Source organism: Opisthocomus hoazin, chromosome 8 (assembly GCF_030867145.1).
Source record: "Opisthocomus hoazin isolate bOpiHoa1 chromosome 8, bOpiHoa1.hap1, whole genome shotgun sequence".
Lineage (NCBI taxonomy): Eukaryota > Metazoa > Chordata > Aves > Opisthocomiformes > Opisthocomidae > Opisthocomus > Opisthocomus hoazin.
The window spans coordinates 74,718,491-74,743,621 of record NC_134421.1 but is presented as its reverse complement, the minus strand read 5'-3'; the positions used below and the strand labels follow the sequence as shown (position 1 = coordinate 74,743,621).

The window sequence follows — 25,131 nt, the reverse complement described above, 5'->3', positions numbered from 1 at the left end:
ACCCTGCTTCGGCAGGGGGTTGGACTAGATGACCCACAGAGGTCCCTTCCAACCCCTACTATTCTGTGTGATTCTGTGTGATTCTGGACCTCGAGTTCAACCCCCTGCTTCATCTGTACGCTGCTTGGTCCTGGGGAGAGGCTTCAGCGTGGGCTGAGCTGGAACCCTGCTTGGTGTGCTGGCCACCAAGTGACCGTGCGTATCCCAGCCAGCGTGCACTCGGTGCTCGGGCTTTGCCCAGGGACGGGCAACCTGGAGAAAGCTCTGAGCTTGGGACAGGAGGAGCGAAGGAAGCGGGGAAGCAAAAACACGGAATGGCCAGCGTGGGTTTACCACGGATGAATGGTGCCTGGTGTGCCTGATGGCCTTCGGCAGTGGGATGGGTGGCTCTGGGCTGTTGTACACCTTGGCTTTTCTCAAAGCCTTCGGCACGGTCTCTGTCCTGCGCTTAGAGCTGTTTGCTTCCGCATGCAGAGCAGTGGTGAGAGTGGAGCTGCAGCCTAAAGCAGCCTCCTTCTGCACCGTCGGAGAAATGTGTCTGCGTGTGCCACGGGCTCTTGGCTGGAGGGAGACGACTCTTCCCCTCTGGCCACTCATGAGGTGACGACTCCTTGACAGAAGAGGAGATCAGCATTTGCTGGTCTGCAGCCGGCCGTTTCTGCGGCTGGCGTTGCGCATGCCGCACACGAACGCGCGGAGCGTGCGCAGCGGCGGCAGAAGACCTGGTGACAATAGAGCTGTAGATCGTGGAGCCCTGAGGGACACGGCCAGCCAGCTGCAGCTGGAAGAGCATGCAAATGCAATCCGTCTTCCCAGAGCTCGGATAACCCGCCGTCTCCCCTGGGCCTGGCGAGCCGTCCCTCCAACGGGCATCGCTGGTCGTGCAGTGGGAGCGACTCTTCGGGCCACTTCTGCACCCGCGTTTCAAAAATCCTCTTGGTCGTCCTCTTGATCGCTCTTTCGCTTTCCTGACTGCCTTCCAAGCCTGACCCTGTCTCCGTTGCGTGGCTGCCTACGTCAGGCTTCCGCTCTGGCTGTGCTGCCTTTGACCTGGATCCCCTTGGATTCTCTGAACTTTCCTCCTGTCGTAATTAATCTGCTGCGCTGCTGGCAGCTTCCTCCGGCGGCCAGGAGCAGAGGTCAGTGTTATGAATATCCCAGGGTGCTGCTTAGGTGTTAAAGCTAACAGCTGTTAGATTTGCTGACTGTTTTTCACCTTCTCAGAGCGGGAACTTAGAATTTTTGGCACTAGATTCTTCCCAGATTCACTTTTCCTTACTATTTCCGATAATGGAACACTTCTAACTGCTTTGACCGCTTGTGGCACGTGTAGGTTTTGTTGCTGAGCAGTTTAGTGGTCAGGTTCAGGTACAATAAATGTTCTGGGCATGAACTGAGCATCCGTGTTCCTCGAAGCGATGGGTGTGAGAGCGCTGAGGTCAGGCGGGGTGCATCGAGGGACAGCACAGAGTACCGAGACGGCGCGTGCCCGTTACCGATGACCCTGTTATCAGCGCCCGGGCACGCTTAGCCCCTTTGTCTCGCTTGCACCGTGTCTCCAAGGAGCAAGGATGTGGCTGTCTTAAAGCACTCTTAGCCTGACATTTGAACTGTTCAGAACGCAAGGGAATTTGAAATACAAAAAAAGCCCTCGCTTAAAGTGGTTTCTCCTGAGCTGATTTCTTTAGGTCTGTAAAAGAAAAAAAAAAAGTCTGTGGCCTTACTTCATAAAAAAAACCCAACATCATGGCTGTTTGGCCTCCTGCAGAAAGAAATTGGACTCGGCAGAGTAGTTTTGTTAGTACAGAGCACAAAGAACAAGAGGCTCCCTGGAACAAAGATTTGCACTGCGCTGCCGGTAGCCTGGGAGGAGAGGGACGCTGGGTGTGGGCTCTAAATGGAACAGCTCTGGGTTCTGCATCTCTCTGGCTCCGGCACAGCACCGAGTCCCCGCGGTGGACTGGGGCGTCTCTGTGCCTTGTTCCTGACAGAAGTCGGTCCCTTTTGTTGCCATCTGAATGCTTGACCACAGGCCGGTTGCTTCCAGCTCTAATTTTTCTGCGGCTCGGCTGATGCTATGTAAGTTGCCCTGGTTAGGCTCTTCTGATCATTTTCATTCCAGGCTGATTTATGATTTTTTTCATTTCTGACACTGTGTTTGACATTAGCTCAGACAGTGAGTTGGAATCTCTGTCTTTTTCCGAGCAACTGTATCGTTGCTGGTTGCTAACATCTTCTGGCGCGCGTTTGTACTGCGCACTTCGCGTGGTTTCAGTGGCTCAACGGTCTGAGAAGAAGTAGGTACAGATCCTCTCTATATCTGGTTCCCTGCCTTTCTCCCTTGACTTTTCCATTTCTTGTCTTTTGGAGCTTGTAACAAGCGTTTGTCCAGCTTCAGGCTGCTCGGCAGCTGGTGAATGGTGAGGCCTCTGAATGAGGTGCCCGTCCTCGGAGCTGGCCAGACAGCCTGGATCCCAGCGTGGGGGGGGAAATGCCCTTGGCGTTTGCTCCGGGCAGCTTTTGGTTCAGGCAGCTCAGGTTCGAGTCGGAGGGGTCCGAATCTGGAGGCCTTTGGCCGTGGGTGCTTGTCTTGCCGTGAGCCACCCAGGGACCCGCCGGCGCGGTGGTTTATGGTACGTGCTCAGAAGGTGACGCATGGTACAGCATTGCTGTGAGGTTCCAGGTGACCCATTCGAGTAACATCAAAATTAGCAACCAAATCAAGTTATTAAATAATCAAGTTCTTACTGGGTTTAACATCTACCTCGAGATCGATGTCAGTCTTTTATACCATGAAAAGAGTCGTCTCCACTCCTCCTTGAAACACCATTAACTCAGCTTTCTTCTGCTCCTCAGTTACTTGCTCTGTGTTCCAGGGCTTACTGAAAGTGTCATTCCAGAGAGATCGTCAGTGAGATCCTTCAAAGATCCTGGCTAAGAACTCTTACCTAGGACTGCGAAGTTTAAGGTACTCATCTCTCATAGTTGTTGTTCAGCATCTCCCATAGCTACCACTAGAATGAAAACCACGTAGTCAGTACGCGCCATCTTTTCTATGTATGAGGGCAAAAAAACAAGTCTTGCTTAAAGAGTTTATCCTTAACAGCATTATTTTTCGTTATTGCAGTAGACAGGCACTGCTGCCAGGATATAAAGACCAGTAAGTCTGATTTTTATTTTTTTTCCATCTTGCAAATTAGTGAAAACTAGAATAAACTCAATATTTTATTGACTCTTCCTCATTTTAAAACCTTTTTAGGGGGAAGTCCACTAGATGTCCTACAAGTCAACAAGCACTGGGATGAGGGTTGATACGGTGTTCCAGGGCTTTCAAAAAGCTGTGAAGTAGGCTTTCTCACAGTCTGCTTTTTTAAAAAAAACATTGCTTGAAAGATAAAAAGCAAAGGATAGAAATAAGCTGGCAGGATCTACAGCAGATGGAGACTGCCAGTGGTGGGCCACAGCACTTTCCAGATGAGGAGAGACTGAATTAAGAAGAAGAGGCAAGTGTGGGGAGATGGCCAGGAGAAGACAACGGGAGCCTGAGGAAGTATGGAGCAGCGCAGAGATCTGTTGTTTGTCTAAATGCGAGAATTAAGGGGCAGTCAGTGAAATTAGGCGGCGAGGTTAACACCACAAAATGAACTATTTCCGCACAGTGTGCAGTTGTGGATCTCACTGCGGCGGCTGGTGCAGAGTAGAGGCTCCAAAAGGATGTTAGGCAGATCTCCAGAGTCTCCACTCTCCGTAGCTGGCACCAAGTTCCAGGTTGGTTGTGCTGTCTGGGGGCCTCCAGGGTTTGGAGCGCAAGGAGTGTTTGCAGGGGGACAGATCTCACCTGCCAGCTTCCCCTCTGCTCGTTGTGATCCCCTCTCTTGGCTGGGTGTGGGGACAGCGCTCTTCGAAGAGCAGCTTGTCACAGAGGCGAGATTCCCTTGTGGGAAGATGGCTCTCCACGCCGTGGGGAGCGCTGAGTGTCGTTGCAGGGCCTCTTCAGCAGGATGTCTGATTTCTTGCGTCTGGGCACACTCCGAGCCACACGAACGTATGTGCTCTTGGATGGCTGTCACCGTGTAGCTTCTGTGGAAGTGACCCTGTCCATCAGTGAGGTCAGAACGGACCCTGCCACGGCCATCTGGCACGTCCCTACCCGGCTGAAGCCTGCGCTGCTGAAAACAGACCTGGTACCAGAATCCAGGAGAGAACTTGAACTCCCATTATGTCCCTTGCTTTACTCTGATGGTCCTGACTCCTGCTTGAAGGTCTAGTTAAGCTAACCCTTTATGTCAAGACCCAAGAAAATCAGATGCTGGGGGCAAAAGAGCATACTCCCGGGGCAGTCCTATTTTTATGTTTTGCCGGATGACCAGACACACTTGATGTATGAGGTGTGGCACCCTCGGATAGCTCTAGCTGTGCCTGCGTCCACGTGCTTGGTGAACTACAGAAAGGACATTACAGGCTTTGCTTAAGATCCATCTCATAGCCAGAACTTCAGTGCAGGCTGCCCTGAGGGTTGTGGGCACAAAAATGTCCACAGGCCTGGCCATGGTGGTATCATCAGTGTGATCCTTATGACTCTGGAGCCCTTACTCTACCAGAAACACCCAGTTTTCGGTGTGACTGTTCCTCTCTGTGGTGTCATCTTCCTCTTAAGGACAGATGCAATGCTGCATTCAGAGGAGGGTCACAGTTCTGTCCGTGTGCGCGGGGACAAAGGGATCTGTTGGTGTGAGTCAGCACTGGGCGTGCTTCTGAGCTGGGTCATCTGCCCAGAAGGTTTCTGCAGCATCTTTCCCTGGAAGACATGGGGACCAGACCGGTTCTGTCTGCAGAGGGCAAGGATGAGCAGCAGAAATACGGCTGCAGTGCTTTTGTCCCAGGAGGGTGATGCGGTTGGCAGGTGTGGAGATGGTTGTGTGTTTGACATGAAGGGTTTTGGTGTAGATTCAGTGGTGTAGAAGGGAGATGTTCATCCTCTGGAGGGCAGCTCCTGCCATTCACACCAGTGAAGAGCTTTGCTGTGTTCTCTCAATAACCTACTTATGTCCAGGGAGGCGGCTGTTAGGTCCTCCTGAAGCTGCCTCCTCCTCAGCACCAGGCAGAGCCCAGCGGCCAGCAGGGCCTGCTTGGTCTCGTGGCAGGTGGCTTCTCAGTGCTGTAAGGGATGGACACCTCTCTCCTCCGCTTCGCCTGGCACGGGTTTCACGGGTCTTGATGAGGATGCTTTTATTCTGGCTTGTTGTTGTTCAGACGCAGGAGGAGGAAGCCCCTCTCTGTCTCAGTGCTGTCATACGTGGAGCTTCAGGGCTTGTGTGACCCTTGGGCCCTGTCACCCTGCTGTGCAGAGTGCTGAAGGCCGAGAGGGTAAAAGGGTGAAGCAGTGTCGAGCGCTGCCGTGCCGTTCGCTGATCCCTGGAGGTCTGGGAAGGTGGGAGGAACGCGAACGTGTGAACACAGTGCTGCTCGGTGGCACCCTGGTGCCGTCCCGTGGAGACGCCGCGGCTGCGCTACCGGCGCGGTTGCCCTGGTTCCAGACCGCGTGTCGGATGAGGGAGGCCCTCAGTGGGGAGCTCTGAAAACTGGTTCGTGCTTCAGCCGCGTTGCGCACCGGGGAGAAGGAGCGCAGCGATGCCTCGGAGCGGCTTTGCCCGGCTCGCAGCAGCGATGTCCCCGTGATGGTGGGACAGCAGCCCAGTGACAGGACAAGGGGCAATGGGCACAAACTGAGGCACAGGAAGTTCCGTCTGAACATGAGGAAGAACTTCTTCCCTGTGAGGGTGACGGAGCCCTGGCCCAGGCTGCCCAGGGAGGTTGTGGAGTCTCCTTCTCTGGAGATATTCAAGACCCGCCTGGACAAGGTCCTGTGCAGCCTGCTCTGGGTGACCCTGCTTGGGCAGGGGGTTTGGACTAGATGACCCACAGAGGTCCCTTCCAACCCCTACTATTCTGTGATTCTGTGATTCTGTGTTCAGAGCGAAAGCATCTGTCACAGAATCACAGCATGGTCGGGGTTGGCAGGGACCTCTGTGGGTCACCCAGTCCCACCCTCCTGCCCAAGCAGGGTCACCCAGAGCAGGGGGCACAGCACCGCGTCCAGGCAGGGCTGGAATATCTCCAGAGAAGGAGACTCCACAGCCCCTCTGGGCAGCCTGGGCCAGGGCTCCGTCACCCTCAGAGGGAAGAAGTTCTTCTTCCCAGGCTGTGCTGAGGATTCGGTCCCTGTGGCATCCACAAAGCCGCGGTCCCTGCGCCGGTGGCTCCTGTCCCCGGAGGGGAGAGCAGTCTGGGGGAGGTGACGTGTGCGGACGCAGCGGGGTAACCCGGGCTGCCGGTACCCGAGGTGTTACGTGGGTCTTCAGACGCAGGTGGGGTCCGTGCGCCTCCGGGTCCCCATCTGCTCTGCAAGGTGCAGGGTGAGGGGCCCAGACCGACCGGAGCTGGTCATGGCTCCGACGCTGCCTGGGCAGCGGGAGGTGACACCACTCGCGTCCCCAGAGGTCCCAGCACGCAGGCGTTGGCGCGGGACCACCCGGCTTTGCCCTGGGATTTGGCTGTGGAAACCATTGGCAGAAATGATCTTCCCTGGAGGAAACGAGCAGCCTGTGGGAGCTCCTGATCCTCATAGAACCGCTTTGTATCTATTTAAAAAAAAAACCTTAATGAAACAACAAACCAGAAGGAAAAAGCCCGCTGCTGGGCTTGTGTCGTCGCTCCCCGCCCGGCACCGTGGAGAGGTCGCGGGCCTCTCCCGAGGGACGCGTCCGGCTGCGAGCTCGTGGGCAGCGTCTCCAGCGTGAGCGGCTCGCCCGGGAGCTGCCGCGGGCGCTGACCCCACGCGTCGCAGCTCCGAGGCGGCTGCGGACGAGGACTGCCGGCCCCCGGCCCCCCGGCCCCGCGCGGGAGGAAGGCGAGGTCGGACGGGGTCCCCGTACCCCCCGAGGGCTTCGGGCTCGGTCAGGAGCGACCGCAGCTGCCCGGATGGCACCGCTGGAAGCCCCTTGGTTGCAGAAATGTGGATGAACCCGCATGGAATGGCTGTGGGGACCTTCTGCTGAACACAGCCTCCTCGGGCCCTGCTCTGGGGCGGTTGTTGGTCTGGCGCTGAGGCTGGAGCTCCTCGGGCTGACAGCCCGCAGCCCGCTGAGAGGTAACGCGCAGATGCTGCTCTCTGACTCACAGTTGTTTGAGAGGAGGCTTTCGTTTTATTTGCATTTTTTCAGTTACAGATAAGCTAAAAACTCAAACAAGCATAATTGTATTGCAAGAGGAACTCATAAATTCAGGGCAGGAGGGACTAATGCAATTATCTCCTCTGTGCATTCGTGTAACGGCAGGCCAAAGTTCCACCAAATGTGTCTCATCTTCTATGTAAATTGTTGTATGAAGCTAAGAATGATACAGCTCAAAGTGTTCACTCTCGGAGAAAAGTTGTGTTTGAACTTCACAGCCGTCAAAGATCAGTCATGGGGAAAGCATAAATTAGTTGACTGCTCTGCGTAAAATACCGTAATGCCACGAATCGCTAAGCAGACACGTTCTTGGGCTTGGCTCTGTTTTCAGTCGGCAGATCCGAAATTCCGTGAATTCGTTCATCCTCCTGGCAGCCCTGTGAGGAGGAGAAGACTCGTACCTCGAGGGTTTCCGTGCGTTCCTGCCCTCGAGACAAGGCTCGCGGCCGCGGCAGGCAGAGCCCTGCCGAAACGGAGCCGCTGCGGCCGCGGCAGCCCTGGGCAGTGCCGCAGCCGGCGGCAGAGGTGATGCTCTCCGCGTCCTAGCCGCCCCGGCTCCTTCTCCGTCTGGAGCAGCACCGGGCTCCTCTCGGTCTCGGGCGCTGCGTGTCCTCCCCCAGCATTTCTTCTGCTGAATTTATTCCCTCTCTCTTCATCGCCGGCGCTCTGAGGCCGTCCCAGCCAGACTGGCTGCCTGGCGCGGAGCCTGGGAGAGGCTTTAATTGTGGTGGCATCTGCTCATCAGCCTGCTCCGAGTCAGGTGCTCGGGAGCACGGTGTGGGACGCGTGGGTGACGGCCACGGTGGGCAGCCGGAGCCGGGGAGGGGGGCTGCGGCGCTTCGCCTGCTCCAGGGCCGAGGTGCTGCTTCTGGGACGTGACCACAGCTCTCCCACCAAACCCTCCCTGGCTTCGGAGGGTGCTTCTGCTGCCGTCCCGGTGCTGGCTGCAGCCGCAGAGCCGCACGGCTCTCCCTTGGCACTGGGAGCTTGTGGTCCAGCTGCTGCGGGAGGACGAGGCTGCCCACCGCTCGTCTTCGCCGCGAGCCCCAGCTGCGTGTGGTGGCTCTTCTGGGGTGAGGAGGCAGCCCAAAAAGCAGTGAATCAGTGCTCCCGTGAGGGACCGCTGAAGCCGAGACGAGGCATCTGCGAGCCTCCTCCGTGGGTGTGCTGGCACAAGAAGCGTCTGTGTGCTTGAGAAGGCACAAATATGGACCCCAGCCTCCTCCCTGAGACCGCATCTCCTCTGGCTCGCATGTTGCTGCTTTTAGTTGGCATTTCCTCTTCGAAGACAGACTCTATTTTAAGCCCTGCTTCTGGGCACAAACTGAGGCACAGGAAGTTCCATCTGAACCCAAGGAAGAACTTCTTCCCTCTGAGGGTGACGGAGCCCTGGAACAGGCTGCCCAGGGAGGCTGTGGAGTCTCCTTCTCTGGAGATATTCAAGACCCGCCTGGACAGGGTCCTGTGCAGCCTGCTGTAGGTGACCCTGCTTGGGCAGGGGGTTGGACTGGGTGACCCACAGAGGGCCCTGCCAACCCCTACTGTTCTGTGATTCTGTGATTCTGTGATTCTCTGCCATCACAGAGTCTCACTGTGTCTCCCTTCCTCCGTTCCGTGTCTGCGCGATGGCTCTGAGGTCTGCTGCGACCGTGACCTCTCGGGTGGTTTGTCGGGTGATACCGGTGACGTCCCTGCTGCCGCGTCAAGTGATCGAAGAGGTCGGTTTCCAAAAAACGGCTCGTCGCTCTTCGCCCCGTGCTGCAGCGCGGGCGGCCGCTGCGCTGGCCCCAAGGGCGCGCGGCCGCTGGCCGTCGGGGCAGGTGCTCGTCGGGGCGCGTTGGCTGCGCGGTCCGGCCCGCTGCTCGGCGGCCGTGGGGGGCTTCTGTCTGCCCGCCTCCGAGGGGGCCTGCTGGGAAGGTGCTGCTTGTGATGCGGGAGCCGTTGGTCGAAAATAGGCGATGAAGTAGAAATTGCTGCCGATAATTAGAGGTGCATAACTCTTGCGTTTAGTAAGATTAAACTGCATGAAGTTTAACTCTGAATAGTATTTAGAAACATAATTCCAACATTCTGTAGAAACAAAAGGGTGTATTTTCACATTCCAGAAGAGTTATTTTTTCTGTTTGTGGCTCGATCTGGGTGCCTGAAAGAAGAGAGGATGGGGATGATCGGGGTGCTGGAGGGTGCACGGGAATGGCACCCAAGCTCCTTGTCAGTCTGCCCTGGCCCCGCAGGGCTCTGCCCGGTCGGCTGGCGAGAGCTGCTGCTCTCCCCGACCCCTTTCTTTGGCACGTCCAGACTGCTCCTGGCCAGCCGAGGGACGTGAATATTCGGGTGTGTCTATCTGATGCATCAGGCAGTCTCACCTCGAAAGAGCATCACTTGGGGAGCCTTACGAAAGCGCTCTGCCGGCAGTGCAGGGAGCAGCCTCAGCACAGCCTGCGCCCGTCCACCTGCCCCTCCTGCTTTCCAGCGTTCGGTGCTCCCTGTGCCTGTCTCCCTGCTCGTGCCCGGCCCTTGGCGTGTCGGGACGAGCCCCTGCCCGTCCCCCCGGGGCTGCCCCGGTGTCCTCTGCCTCCCGCTTCTCTAAATACAGAGCCTCCCTCTGCACACCTATCTCCAAGCGATTCGCTGCCCTCCATCCATCAGCCTCCGTCCCTGGTGCCTCGGTGACGGCTCCATTAGACACACGCCCGGCAGCAGCTAAATTTAGAGTCGGGAAGGGACGAGCCTGTGGGCTGCGGACAGCCCATAAATCCAGCTCCCGTCACCACGTCACCGCTCTCTTATCTGGAATGAGATCGGCAGAGGTGTTTGCAGATGAGGCACACGTGTCTGGGCGTGCGTGGAGGCAGGCAGAGCAGGTGAAGAGGGAGGAGAAGGGACGGAAGCAGAGGCGCGTGGGGCCGGAGGACTCCGAACGGCAGGAGCGAGGGGAGAAGCGAGGCGGGAGGAGGGGGTGCCTGTCTGAGCAGGGTCGGCCCCTCCAGCAGCAGCACGCTCCCTCCCTCTCTCCCTCCCTCCGTCCGTCTGTCCGTCCCAGGGGAGCGAAGGGGGCTGTGGATGTCTCTCCCTGAAGAGCATCTTCACGTGCCGTGGGGCAGAGAGGGTGGACGTGCTCACCGTCGCTGTCGTGACCGGCTGGGGCTGTGCCAGCATCTGTGGGTGTCAGGAGGCCGGGGCCAGACTCTTTGCAGTGGTGCCCATCGCCAGGACAAGGGGCAACGGGCACAAACTGGAGCAGAGGAAGCTCCAGCTGAACCCGAGGAAGAACTTCTTCCCTCTGAGGGTGACGGAGCCCTGGCCCAGGCTGCCCAGGGAGGCTGTGGAGTCTCCTTCTCTGGAGATATTCCAGCCCCGCCTGGACGCGGTGCTGTGCCCCCTGCTCTGGGTGACCCTGCTTGGGCAGGGGGCTGGGCTGGGTGACCCACAGAGGGCCCTGCCAACCCCGAACGTTCTGTGATTCTGTGATCTCCGCACGACCCCTCCTGCCTGCCCTCTCCCACCTCCCCCCTCCCATTTTTCATATGTCCGTGTCAAGTTGTGAAGGGCTGTGGATGCCACCTTGTCCACAGGCACAACGGAAGAGACTTGTCCTGATGTGCCACGTGTCTTTCTGGCCGCGTTCCCCGGTGGGAAGCGCTGCAGGATCCCCGCCGCGTGCGGGCAGAGCTGGGGCAGGAGGCTGCTCGCCCCCGGCCGTGCCCGCGCGCTCCCGTCGCAGCGGTGCGGGTGCACCCGCGGCAGCACCCAGCGCCCCGCGAGCACACGCCGTGCGGCCCCTTCCGCCCGGCCGCAGCCTGCTGTGGTTGTGCCGCGGGGCAGAGTCCGGACAAGGGGCAATGGGCACAAACTGAGGCACAGGAAGTTCCGTCTGAACATGAGGAAGAACTTCTTCCCTCTGAGGGTGACGGAGCCCTGGCCCAGGCTGCCCAGGGAGGCTGTGGAGTCTCCTTCTCTGGAGATATTCAAGACCCGCCTGGAGAAGATCCTGTGCAGCCTGCTCTGGGTGACCCTGCTTCGGCAGGAGGGTTGGACTAGATGACCCACAGAGGTCCCTTCCAACCCCTACTATTCTGTGATTCTGTGATTCTGTGATTCCGGTACCCCCGCCTGACTCGGGCTGAGAACCCCCTGGCTCCGCAGCGCGAAGATGCCGCCGGTGGCCCAGGCAGAAGGGTCGTCTCCTTCGGCCCCTTACGCCGTGTTGCTGTGCCCATCAGCCCTTCACGTCTCCGTTCCTTGGCGTAGCGTAGCTGTTTGCCAGTGAGATTAACTCCTTGGTTCTTTGAGACAGTTTTTCCCAGGTCTGCAGCGCCGGGGCTCAGTGGACGACCACCGAATCGGAAGATTCACGGGGAGCCGTCAGCCCCTCGTGCGTCGTTGAGCTCCAAGAAATCTCCCTCCGGATTAGGTAAAGACGCTGGGGGGTGCACAGCGGTGAGGCTGGCCCGGCACCTCGGATCCCCGGGGGCTGCTCCCTGCGCGGTGACGTCCCCGAAGACCCCGGCGCCGCGGCCCTGCGAGGGCTGGGCTGCAGCCGCCCTGGCACGCAGCGAGCTGGTGGTCCCCTCCGCGGGGGCTGCCGGGGGCTGCTCTGCGCTCGCTGCTCGGGGGGATTGCTGAGCACCCGTGGTGCATGTGTCGTGCTGCACCTCCCCTGCACTGGGCTCTCACCGTCTTGATCACGTGCCCCTCGGGGAAAAGGGGATTTTTGAGCATGCACTCCACGTACACGTATATTTACTTGTGAATTATATAGCTGTGCTACCCCGCTAATGTACTATGTGCACTGGAACACACGTGCAGAAATAGAAACTAAAAATAGTGAGATAAAGATGGAATGAACACCGTTTAAAAAATAATTTAAAATTCTATGAGAGGTACAAAAAAAGTGTTCTTCCCTCAGCCCGGTGGGTTGTTTCAGCCTGAAGAAAAGAAGGCTGCGAGGGGACCTTGTAAATGCCTACAAATATCTGCAGGGTGGGTGTCAGGAGGATGGGGCCAAGCTCTTTGCAGTGGTGCCCAGTGACAGGACAAGGGGCAACGGGCACAAACTGAGGCACAGGAAGTTCCGTCTGAACATGAGGAAGAACTTCTTCCCTCTGAGGGTGACGGAGCACTGGCCCAGGCTGCCCAGGGAGGTTGTGGAGTCTCCTTCTCTGGAGATATTCCAGACCCGCCTGGACAAGGTCCTGTGCAGCCTGCTGTGGGTGACCCTGCTTCGGCAGGAGGGTTGGACTGGGTGACCCACAGAGGTCCCTGCCAACCCCTACTATTCTGTGATTCTGTGATTCTGTTTCGTGTGCCCCACTTGGGAGGCTGCTGCCGCAGGAAGGACACCCATGCAGTGTGCGGCGTTATTCTGGGGGGAACGAGTGCCAGCATGCCAGGGCTGTTTGTCGGCTCTGCTGAGGAAGAAAGGAAAAAGTAAAAAAAAACCAAACACACACCCAAGAGGAGCAGAAAAATGAGAATGGGGGGGGGGAAAGCAAGGCCACGTTTTCAGTAGCATAAAGAAGTGCTGTATTTGGTGATTTTTTGGATTGATTTTTTTTGGATATTTGGCGGAGTTGCTTGTTGTTCGACCTTGCCGACAGGGAGCGTGTCTCGCGCGTGGAGCGGAGGTGCGTGCCCCGCGCCCGGGCCCCGCGGTGCCGGGGGGCTGCAGCCCGGGTGGGCGGCGGTGCCCGGCGGGGAGGCAGGGCAGCGGGGCTGCCAGCAGCCGTGGTTTCAGGGGGTCGTGAGACCAGGGCGAAAGTTTGACAGTGAGTCCTGTCCTGAGCTTAAAACCAAGTTCGTTGGGTCGATAGCTCCGCAGTGAGAGTGAAAACTGCCCCTCTGCTTTCGCAGCCGCTTCCTGCTGGCCGTTGCCACTCTGAGTCCCAACGCGGGTAAAAACAAATGTTAGTTTTGTGTTGTTACTGCTTTGGGTGCAAACAGTTTTGTCCCTACTGAAGGAAAAAAGCGAGTCTCATCTATGCTTTGCTTTTTATTTCCTCTCTTATTCATCCCCTTTACTCATCCCTTTCATCCGACTGCGCTAGTCAGCACGCTCAAAGACCCGCTGAGTTCAAATCAGAGCAGCAGCCTGCCTGGTGCTGTAGCCAGCAGCGCAGGGAGCAGCCCCGAGCGCTGCGAAAGGAGGTGACAGAGGAGGTGACAGAGTAGAGGAGCTGCTCTGCTGTTTGGAGTCCATCACCCCGCTGTAGCCGTGGATGCGTTGGCTCAGGGCAGCGTTCTCAGCCGGGTTGGTGCTTTCTGCAGGGTGAGTGTGCAACAGCAATCCTGCTCATGCAGTAAATTTGGGTTTGGTAGCGTGATGCAGATTGCTTCTGCGTTAGGGGGATGGTAGCTGGGAATGTCTGGCTCCAGTCCTTTCACGTCTCCCGGCCGTGTCTCCCCCAGGCCGGTAGCTGCGGGCTGTCTCGGGTGCCGCAGTGGCGTCTCTGCCCGCTTGGCGCTGGGTCAGGCTGCCTTCGGCATCCACCGACCGGGAGCCCTGGCTGCTCTGCTGCCGTCGGCTGCGCAGGTCAGGCTGGTGGTTCTCTGGCTTTTTCACCCGTCCGAGGCAGGCGAGTGGGCTCCGAGTTGCTACGCCCTGAAGGGGAGGTTCGGTCCGACAAGCGTGGCCTGAAGCGCCTGCTGCCCCGGCCGTGGCCAAGGCGCTGCTGGGGCGGTGCCGGTGGTCAGTGGGTGGGTGCTCACCGCGGCCTCTCTGGGTTCCCGGCTTTCCTTCCTCGTAGCTCCGGCGCAGGTGGAGAGCTCGGTGACGGCCAAGCGAGAAGGAAGGCTGACCAGGGCTGTGGCCGTATCTTCTGTGTGACCTGCGTCCCTCTGCGCTGGCGCACGCGAGATGGACGTGGCCGAACGGAACGAGGGGAAGGAATGGGGCTGCTGCCTCGGAGCACAGAGTCTGTTTGCCTTACCAGCGCTGAGTCTCCTCTGCGGAGTCTTGGTGAAACCTGACAGCTTGATCTGGTTTAGAAGTGCCAGCGAAGAGAGCGTGTGCTCACAGAAGCTGTTTGTGCACCGATGGGGCTGTGCACAGGCATGCGTGGGGCTGGTCGCACCGACACCTGTCTGCACGGATTGTGACGTGGCTGTTAATAAATGCTTGCATGAGAGCAGGATTCACGCTGTTTGTATACGTGGTGGAGAAGCATAGGCAACGGAGAAGTGTTCCTTTAGCTCTCAGCTTTGTGATGTGTCTTTTTTTCTTGTAGAAACCAGAGAAGACAGAACAAAGCGCCTCTTCCGACATTATACTGTGGGCTCCTACGACAACTTCACCTCTCACAGGTAGGTGTCAGCATCTTTGCTTTGTGACGATGAGGAGATTCTTTTTCCATGGAAAAGAAGCTCCTTTCCCTGGCACAGCAGCATGCATTCTTCTAATTTCACAGGAAGGACGCTTTTCTGCTTGTTTTGGTCAATTCAGTTATAGTCTAAATTGCAAGTCCTGGATAAAGCTGAGGCGAGCAGAACGCTGAAGCTGCAGGGCAGTCTGGCTCGTGTCGCAGCTGAGGAACAAACCTTCTGGAGAATTTTTGGTGTGCTCCGGGAACTGAAGGAGATGCGTTGGATGCAGATGCAGAGCTGTAGCTGTGCTCTGGAGGGCAAAAGAGGAGGATGCTGGTGTGGGGGGGTGGCACGGGGACAGCTCTCGCTCCAGCCTGTCGGCAGCGCCGAGTGCTGCCGGGCCTGCCGGCGGCTCGCCGGGGCTGTGCTGGTACGTGGCAACCGGGCGTGCTCGCCTCAGCTTGGAGCCTGGCCTTTGGCAAGGTGGCCAAGCTCAGGAGGGCGTCAGCTGTGAAAGCAGGGGTGACGTTACTGGATTGTGCTTGGTCTTGAGCGCGTGTGGCTGGTGGACGTGTTCGAGGGAGGCTGGGCTGCAGGCGTGGGTCGGCTGGTTGGGTTCAGGAGTACGCCTTGGGCACTGGGTTTCTGTGTCTGAGGATAAATGTAGGGTTGCTCTGGAATAGGAGCTGTTTGCAGTCAAGCTTTAGTGCTCTTAAAAACCCACTGGTCATTAAAATAGTTGGATGGGCATTATTGCTTATTGATGTGCCAGGAGCAAATTGTGAGGATTCATTATACAAAACCTAAGTTATGCTGAAGTCTTGGAGCTTGCCAGCACAGCAGTGAAGGTGTTCTGGTGTGCTGAGCTTCGTACCCCGAATCTGTCTCCTTGGGTCTGAGCACGTTTCACTCAAAAGCGTTGTGTGTAGCTTGTTTTGATTTTCAAAAATCCCGTGACATGCTTCTTTGGGGCTGTTTATATTCGTAACTGATCATGAGGTGAAAGAGAAAATGCTGCTATGACTCAGAAAACAGTAGAGAAATAAAGCAGAGGAGGAAAACGGTCTGTATCCACCATGGCCGAATGCGGCAGGGAAGCCCCAGAAGGTTTGTATGGTGGTCACTGGTTGCTCTTGGTCTTAAACGGCAGGAAATAGGTCAAAATTTGCAGATGAGTCAAAGTTACATTCCTTAAGCTGAAGAAGAGTAGGTGGGTGGGATTGCGTCAAGCTGGGTTGATAAACAGTGTGATAGTAAAAGAAATTTATTTTAGCACATGCAGGAGAGCACACACCAGAAGAAACACTGCGAGGTACTCTTGCCCGTTAAAGATTTTTCAGCTCTTCATAATTGCTTAGGAATAAAGATCTGACATCCCTGTGACACCACGGTGAAAACATCTTCTTTGGCACTGAGGCATCCAAAAAAACAGACCAAAGAGCAGGTCGGAAAATACAACCGACGCAGCTGTGAAGGAGGGTCACTGGTGGCGCTGGGTACTGGACGGTTGACCAGCAGCTGAACGCCAGCACAGAAAAACAAGGTCGTGCATGTGGGGAAAAAAAAACCAGTCGTAGTATTTCATATGCAGCGAAGGTGTTGAACTGATTTCTGCTCGAGAACAAGATTTGAGCCTTTCTTTGATTCTAGTCCAAACGGGTTGGGGGGGGGGGGGTGGGGATTAAATTTTGGAATTGGTATGAAAGGAAAAGCACAAACCAGAAAATATAATTATTAATATCTTTGTATAAAGCTGTACTATACCCACATCTTGAAACCTGCATGCAGTTTTGGTCTTCCAGACTGAAAAAGTAATACTTGGAAAGTTGGCAGAGAAAACTAACAGGTGCTCAGAACTGTGAAACATCTTCCAGAAGAGGTGAGACGAGATAGACGTAAACTCTCAAGCTTGGAAAATGGTGATGAAGGAGAAGGGGTTTGGTGGAACGCCGTAAATGTCTGATATGGAAGAGGTGAATCGGAGGTGGCTGATCTCTGTCTCTTCCCGTGCAAGAATATGAGGTACTAAATCATAGAATCATTTAGTTTGGAGAAGACCTTTAAGATCATCGAGTCCAACCGTAAAAGTGACACTGCCAAGTCCACCACTAAATCATGTCCCTAAGTGCCACATCTACACGTCTTGAAACAAGGACATGGAAAGCGAACGAAAGGAGCTGGTTCTCCATCTTAACTCACAGTGAACGTGTGTGACTCCTGAGTGCTAAAAGCTGGCAGGGGTCCAGAAAGCAGCGGGACAAATCCAAGAAGAAGAATCATTTGCAGGCTTCCAAATACGAAGAGCCCGGCTTCGACTCAGGCTCCCGTGTCACCCAGCAGCGGAGGCCAGGAGCGCGTCGGGGGAGGCATCGCTCTGTTCTCGCTCTGCTCGTCCTCGCTGGTCTGTTGCTGGGGGGTCGGGAGGACGGCTGGCCTGACCCGGTACATCTGCTGCCGTGAGCTGTGGATGAGGTGAGCTTTCCTCTGAAGCCCAAAGCCAGGTTTGCCAGCCTACAGGGAGCAGATTTCAAGGCATGGCCTTCCCCTTGGTATCTCCTGTAGCTGCTGAAATGTCTCTGTGGTCAGGCACCTGGCCAGCAGTGGCCTTGTTCCCAGGCTCTGGACTCTTCACTCCATGATGAAGGAAGCCTGGGCACCTGACCTGGATGTCTCGAGAGCAGACTTTAGCCTCTTCAGAGATCTGCATGGCAGAATCCCATGGGATACCATCGTGGAAAGATGAAGTGTCCAAGAGAGCTGGTTGATATTCCAGGACAGCCTCCTCCAAGCTCAGGAATGGCACATCCTGACAGTAGGAAATCGGGTGGGGGGTGCGCAGGGAGCTCCTCGCTCAACTCGGACACAAGCAGGAAGGGTGCGAGGGGTGGAAGCAGGGACAGGTGACCTGGGAGGCATACAGAGACACTGCCCACTCCTGCAGCGATGGGGCTGGGAAAGCAAAGCCCACCTGAGGTTGAATCTGGCGAGGGATGTGAATGGAGACAGGAAAGGATTCTGCAAGTGACACCGGCAGCAAAGGGAAGACTGGAGGAAGCGTGCGTCCACTTCTGAATGGGGCAGGGACCCTAATGACAAAGGAGAAGGTGAAGGCTGAGGTACTAAATGCCTTCTTTGCCTCAGTCTTTACTGATAAGACCAACCTTCAGCAGTCCCCGGCCCCTCAAACAAGAGGGGAGCTCTGGAGCAAGGAGGACTTGCCCTGGGTAGAGGCAGATCAGGTCAGGGAATATTCAAACAAACTGGACACAGCGAGTCCATGGGTTTGAAGAAATGCACCCATGAGTGCTGAGGGAGCTGGCTGATGGCTTTGCCAGGCCACTCTCCATCATCTTTCAAAGGTCTTGGTGGTCAGGAGAGGTTCCTTATGACTGGAAGAAAGCGAATGTCACTGCTGCCTTCAGGAGGGGCAAGGAGGAGAGTGTGGGGAACTCAAGGCTGGTCGGTTCCATCGTGATCCCTGGGAAGGTGAGGGAGGGACTAACCCTGGAAAACAATTCCAAACATAGAATCACAGAACGGTGTGTGTTGGAAGGGACCTCTGGAGATCATCCAGTCCAACCCACTTGCTAAAGCAGGTCCACCTAGAGCAGGCTGCAGTGCCATACACGTTCCACAGAAGTATTTGTCTGTATAAAGAGCCTGCATCGAGGAGGAGAGTGCTGAGAAGGATGGTGGAATGGAGACGTGTCTCACAGGTGAACAAGCAGCTGTCCCCTCTGTCTTACAGCTTGGTTTCCAGGGACCCTCATGAAAGAGGGCAACTGGGAGCAAAGTGCGTGGATTCTTCTGGTGGTGGCAGTTTTGCTCATGGTGGCCCCGTTTCTCCAGAACCAACCAGCAGAGAAAGGGGAGGAGGTTGTGTGTACGTGCGTGCCTTTAGCTGCACCCTTAGCCAAGAGGAAGAGCACATCTTTCTACCATGAGAACACATCTTTCCAAGTCCCCCAGGGCTACATGTCAGGAGGATGTAAAGCCTCTTCTGGACCCAATCATATGTGGCTTCTTGCAGATCATTGTCCACTTGGTCTTGGTATTCCCAGGCAGTTGATGCGTGCGAATTACTGATAAACTGGACTGAAGGGTGGCCGGGATCAGCTGGGATCGCAGTTATGGTGCTGGCACGGGCTGTGCAAGCCTGGCATTCTGGAAAAGGTGGGGGAGGACTGTAGCTGCATCCCTGTAGTACGGTGCATAGTCATGCAGCACAGAAGCATCAGGATGGCCACTCCGGAGCATGCTACAGGTCCTCCAGGCCAGTGCTGGGTGATGCACGGTGGCCAGTGGCCGGTGCTTTGCGCAGGTATGAAAGCAGAATAAGCAACCCAAAATATTATTCCTGCCTGCTGCAATTCTCTGTTCAGAGCCTTCCCGAGCCAGAGGCAATGTCTTTGTATTTCAGAGCCTTTAATGGGTCATTATTCCATTAATTTGCCCAATGACACGCGACTTGAGTGCTTTCATTCTCTGCCAAAGTGGAGAAGGAGCTCGGTTGGCTTTGGTGGAGACGGTGAGACTGGTGGTGCTGAGGAGCGGGGTGCCTGTGTCTTGCAGCGTGGTGACGGGAGATGGGAAGGAAGTTCACAGAATCACAGAATGTTCGGGGTTGGAAGGGACCTCTGTGGGTCATCTAGTCCAGCCCCCTGCCGAAACTCCTCCAAGTTTCTTAACGTGTACGTGCATGCTGGTCACTCGTTCACAGGTTGCTCTGACTCAAAAGCGGAACAGAGCCTCACCGTTTGGTTAGGGAAGACCGGTGCGAGGTAGAACGAGTGGCTCTTGCCCTCCTTGAGACCACACGCCGGCCTTCCAGAGCCCGCGCAGCACCCGGTGCCTGTCTGCAGGGGTGGGTGACGTGAGCGGCACCATGGGAGCCGTCAGCCGCCCAACCGGTGAGAGATGTCCCGCTGCAGAGGCACCATGATGATGGAGGCTTCTCCCCTCTGCTCGCTGGAGCCCGAACGTGGCTGTTGCTGGACCAGGGGACGGTGCTGGTGACGGGGCACGCGGCGTGGGCCTGCACAGGGGCGCGGAGACGCAGTGGGGAGGGTGAAGGTGCCTTCTGCCAGCGTTCGGGCTGCGAGCGCAGCTTGCACTCGGTGGCAGGCAGCTGTGGGCTTGGGGTGGCGGCCGGGAGCGTGGTAGGAGGGTTCGCGTAGGGTCACAGAAATCATAGAGTCAGTAAGGCTGGAAAAGACCTCCAAGATAGTCAAGTCCAACACCCCCATGCCTGCTAAACCATGTCCTGAGGTGCCACATCTACACTTCTGAACACCTCCAGGGATGGGGACTCCACCACTGCCCTGGGCAGCCTCTTCCAGTGCATGCTGGGCTTAGGGTTTCCTTAATAAATAGGATAAACAAAATGGATTTTTTTCACATTCTTTAAAATATGAAACTTTCAGGCCACCAGATTCCTTGAGAGCAGAAATGAAGAGCTAACTGAGGTGCTGCAAGATCACTGCAGCAGATTGATTAGCAGGATTTGCAGGAGAGTGCTTATTTCATCATCTCTGACTTCACCGGAGGTCTCAAACGTGGGAGAGGATTAACATAATGACAATGTTTGAGGAACAGCTTAGAAGTGCTTGAGAAAATTACACACAAGTGACTTCAGATTTCGGGAAGAGCCTTTGAAATAGTTGCGGGTTTGAATGGATGCCCCGTGCAGCCGAGCAGGGAGCAGCGTTCACGCGGCTGAGTTGGAGATTTGGGTAGGGTGTGTAATTTACTCTTTTTTGGCTTAATAAGGTGAAAAGAAAGCTACGAATATATGGAGGGGTATACATGAGAAGATGCTAGGCTGTGTCCTGAACAGAAATATTTTCTTTTGCGGAGTCAGCCTCTGGGGAAGCAGTGTTTCCAAGCTGGAACTTCCCTAGCCCGTTGTCGGTAACAGACGGGCGGGATGAGGTCTGCTTTTGGCGGAGGGCGAGAGGTTGGTTTGGGGCGGGTTCCCCACCTCTCGTGACACCACTCTGGAGTGGAGCTACAGGTACAGAAACGAGAGAGCACAGGGCTGCTTCGGAGTTGGGGTGTGCTGGGGTGCACCCAAGGTGACCAGAGCGCAGCGAGAGCCTTCCCCAGACCTCTGAGGATGAGGAGCGCGAGACAGGGCTCAGCAGACCTCATCTGGCCTGAGACAGGAGTAAGGTAAGCAGGGAGAGAAGTCTGAGCTTGTTCAGTCACAAGGGGGATTGACTTCTCTGATGAACTATGTTAAGGGAAGAGATTAAAGTGATTTGAAATTAACTCTATAAAATTATGAGCCCACATTCTACAGGGCACAGCTGGGAAGGGAAAGAATTGGGAGCAGAAGACAATTTAGGATTTTTTTATTATTATTATTCAATCACAGAGATTAGTTGACCAGGGAGAGAGATTACAACCGTGAGTATCCACCAGCCATCTGGACGGGCCCCTGCTTAGGAGAGAGGAAGAACAGGAAGTCTCTAAGCAGGGATTTCTGTGCCCTTGAATGCTGTGACGGGCAAAATATGTCGATAGACAGAATTACAGGATAATTTCGGTTGGAAGGGGTGTCTGGAGGTTTCTAACACAACCGGTTGCTCAGAGCAGGGCCAACTAGATGAGGTTACTTTGCGTGTCTCCAGGGTTGGAGGTCCCACAGCCCCCTTGGGCCCATGTCCCAGCCTGTGTTTCCAGGGTGGACACGTTCTCTGTGTATCTCATTGTAATTTCTGGTGCCTCAGTTTGTGTCCGTTGCCTCGCTGTGTGCCTCCATGGGTCGTCTTCTCTCTTCTGTGCAGCCTCCCATGGGGTGGTTGCGGGTGGCAGTGAGGTGTCCACCATCTCCCCTCCGAGCTGGGGAAGCCCGGTGTGCTCAGCCTCTCCTGGTACCCCCTAGCCCCCATGTGCTGGGGTGGATGGAGCGAGCAGGTTGGCAACGTCACTGGTTGGCAAAATCACCCGGAGATCGTTGGGACCGTGCCAGCAGCGTGCCGTTTCTCCTGTCCCCGACAGGCAGGAGAGCCGTACCCATGTCTGCCCCGTGCGGGTGCGGTTCCGGGGCTGCCATTCCGTTCCCTTCGTGAGGTCCTGTTCAGGGCCGTCCCTCTTGGCAGCGTGGTCATGGCTTGCGCTCCCCCTCGACACCAGCCTCTGCCTGCGCCGGTCCCTGGGATCCCCGTCCCCTGAGCACCCCTCTGCACGCCGTGTCCCCGTGCTGCTTCCCGTCATTCCAGACCAGGTAAAGGGGCAGCTCTGGATTTCCCCCAGCTGTCACAGAATCACAGAATCACAGAATAGTAGGGGTTGGCAGGGACCTCTGTGGGTCATCTAGTCCAACCCTCCTGCCGAAGCAGGGTCACCCACAGCAGGCTGCACAGGATCTTGTCCAGGCGGGTCTTGAATATCTCCAGAGAAGGAGACTCTACAACCTCCCTGGGCAGCCTGGGCCAGGGCTCCGTCACCCTCAGAGGGAAGAAGTTCTTCCTCATGTTCAGACGGAACTTCCTGTGCCTCAGTTTGTGCCCATTGCCCCTTGTCCTGTCACTGGGCACCACTGCAAAGAGCTTGGCCCCATCCTCCTGACACCCACCCTGCAGATATTTGTAGGCATTTATAAGGTCCCCTCGCAGCCTTCTCTTCTTCAGGCTGAACAAGCCCAGTTCCCTCAACCTCTCCTCGTAGTGGAGGTGCTCCAGTCCCCTCACCATCCTTGTAGCCCTGTCCCACGGCGTGTGCGCGCCGAGAAGACTTCCTTTAGTCTTTCCCGTTCTGCAGATATTTATGGGCTGTTCTTGCCTCCTCAGTCCCCAGCGCGCCGTTAGCTTAGGACTGGTATTGAAGCGTGCTGAGCGGGTGGACCCCTCCCCGATGGCTGCTCCTGCGAGTTATCGTTTAGGAGGCAAGCAGCAGGCAGGGAGTTGGAAATTGCATCGGCTTTCTCTGTCGCTCTGTCTGGTTGTGACTAATTAGCCAGCCTGGAGAGAAGCCGTGGTACGGGCAGGGCTCAGCAAGGAGCGTGGAAGAGGCCGAGGTAATGGCCTCGCAGGGCAGGGCGGCAGAAATAGCCCTGCAAAAGGAGTTTTGTGCTTGGGAACGGAGAGGGTGAGTGGATCCTGGACAAACGCGGTGCGCGCTCGAGCTGCCGGTCAGTCGTGGCCGCTGTCGGGAGAGGTGCCGGCTTCGGCGTGCGACAGGCGGTGGGGTTTTACAGCGGCGAGTTCCTCTAGCTGGAAGAAGGCACTGGGGTAGAGCAGCCTTCATTTCTATAGCAACAGAAACGTAGAGGGAGAAAATTAAATCTCTTCTGGAAAAGTCTGCTGTGTAATCCCACTTGTCAAATTAACTTGCCTTTAAAACAGGCTTTGAAGATCTTTGGGTGAGCGGTAGCTTTTGGGACCACTTACCCCTTCCAGGGAGAGTTTGCAGAACGCGAGTGGTGACAAGCGAACTCCCCCCAGCCCCTGCGTTCCCTCAGCAGCCCTCGTGCTCGGTGCTGTGCCGGACTGCTCGGCGTGCTCTGAAATCAGAGTTTCAGGGCTGGTGGGTAATAGGAGGCGTTGTGCCCTGCTTGACAGGAGAACTTGGGAGCGAGTCATGGCGTGGTGAACTGGTGGAAGAAGAGCGCAGCCAGCCAGCGAGAGCTGTTCAGAAAGGTGCCCAGGCTGCACAGCTCCAGCCTGCAGAGCTGGAATTAATGATTAAAGGACAGTTGGGAAGGGGAACTGCTCACTAAGCCCCATTCATTCTCTTCTTTGAAAACAGAGTTGGGAAAGCTGGTTAGCAGTTTGAAAAGCAGGTCCTGGGAAACTGTGTGAACGATCTGTGCAAAAGTGATTTGCCATGCCCAGAAAAGTTAGCGGGGTTTCCTTTCAGTTTTTCCCTGCTTTCTGCAGCTAAGAGAAGGATGCCATGCCCAGTGTCACTGAACGTCGCTGCAGGCGCAATGCTGGAGCGAGGGGCTCGGCGTGGGGTGGTGGGAGGGACGGTGCACGCCACCCCCCGTGTTTGTCAAGGTCACAGGAGCCCTGTCCTCCGCAGTGGATTTGCAGCAGGTTGTGGTCAGGTGATGGATGGAGTACAGCCAGGACTTGGTAGAGCTGTTGGTCACTAAACAGCTCGTCTGAGTCTAAAGCCGTTCTGGCTCCTGCTGGCTGTGAGGTTGGAAGCCTCTGAAGCGCGTTCCCGCCTAGCGATGGATTCCTGGGAGGCATTTCACTCCGAGAGGCTTTGGAGTCGTGTGGGGAGTTCCCAGCAAGCATCAGCGGGGCAGCAGCCGATGGCCCGTACAGGATCTTAGGAAATAGGAAAGAAAAAGTCTGCTAAAAGCTATCAGTGTCCGGAATAGTGTGGCCAGCGGGAGCAGGGCAGGGATCGGGCCCCTTTGGGCCCCTCACTCCCAGCAGGACACGGAGGGGCTGGAGCGTGGCCAGAGAAGGGCAGCCAGGCTGGGGAGGGGGCTGCAGAACAAGTCCCCTGAGGAGCGGCTGAGGGAGCTGGGGCTGCTCAGGCTGGAGAAGAGGAGGCTGAGGGGAGACCTTCTCGCTCTCTGCAGCTCCCTGACAGGAGGGGGCAGGGAGGGGGGGTTGGGCTCTGCTCCCCAGGACCCAGCGACAGGACGAGAGGCGATGGCCTCAGGCTGCGTCAGGGGGGGTTCAGGTTGGAGATTGGGGAAATTTCTTTGCTGAGAGAGTGGTCAGGGGTTGGGCCAGGCTGCCCAGGGCAGTGGGGGAGTCCCCATCCCTGGAGGGGTTCAGACACCGTGTGGCTGTGGCACCTGGGGACAGGGTTTAGCAGGCGTGGGGGTGTTCTGTGGATGGTTGGACTCGACGATCTTGGAGGTCTTTTCCAAGCTGTGATTCTATGATTCTGTGCTTCTACATAAATCCACAGTTTGACAGCCTTTTGAAAAGTGCTTGCAGTTGTATTTTACCCATATGAATAAGAAAATTTGGAAAAGATTCAGAGGCAACCAACAAGGCTGACCCAAAGCGTGGACCACTTTTCATTTGAGGAAAGGTTGAATAGACGGGATCTCTTCAGCTCGGGGAAGAGGTGCCTGAGGAAGATTTGACAGAGTTTTATGAAATTATGAGTAGGCAAGGAGAAGGTGAATATGGAACAATAGTGATTTCTCAGTACAAAGGAATGAGGTGGCGCTCTGTGGAATTACCAAGCAGCAAGATTAAAATAAAACGAAGTACTTTGTCACACTGCAGGTTATTAAATTGTAGAATTTATTCCTACTGCATCTTGTGGAGGCCAAAAATATAAGTGGATTCAAACTGGAAGTACAAAATTACTGATGAGTAAATTTGTGACCAAGAAACATTATGCGCTGTTCAGGGGCTTGAGACGAGGAATGTGGTTACTGGCTTTCGGAAGCGAGGAAGGTATCGCATGGGAGGACCACTGGTCTCTTCTTCTGTTTCTTGTTGTCTTTCCTTCGCTGTTTGTCACTGACGGTTACTCATGAAAGGATGCCGGCGTCACTGAGCCCCTAGTCTTCTGCAGTGCCCCTGTCCTGGTATTCTGGTTTACGAAAGGCCATCAGGTGGAAGGGACCAGCCTGCCTCTGTACTTCAACACTGAGCACAACTGAACACGCAAG

At 56.0% G+C, this 25,131-nt stretch overlaps 1 protein-coding gene across 1 annotated transcript in view; it reads left to right on the top strand.

The window, feature by feature from the left end:
- The window catches only part of SHANK3 (SH3 and multiple ankyrin repeat domains 3), a 386,587-nt gene that overhangs the window by 248,358 nt on the left and 113,098 nt on the right, over positions 1–25,131 (top strand). The window contains exon 15 of the mRNA XM_075428667.1: positions 14,459–14,534. Coding sequence (XP_075284782.1) covers positions 14,459–14,534 — 76 coding nt within the window. The remainder of the gene's footprint in view (positions 1–14,458; positions 14,535–25,131) is intronic.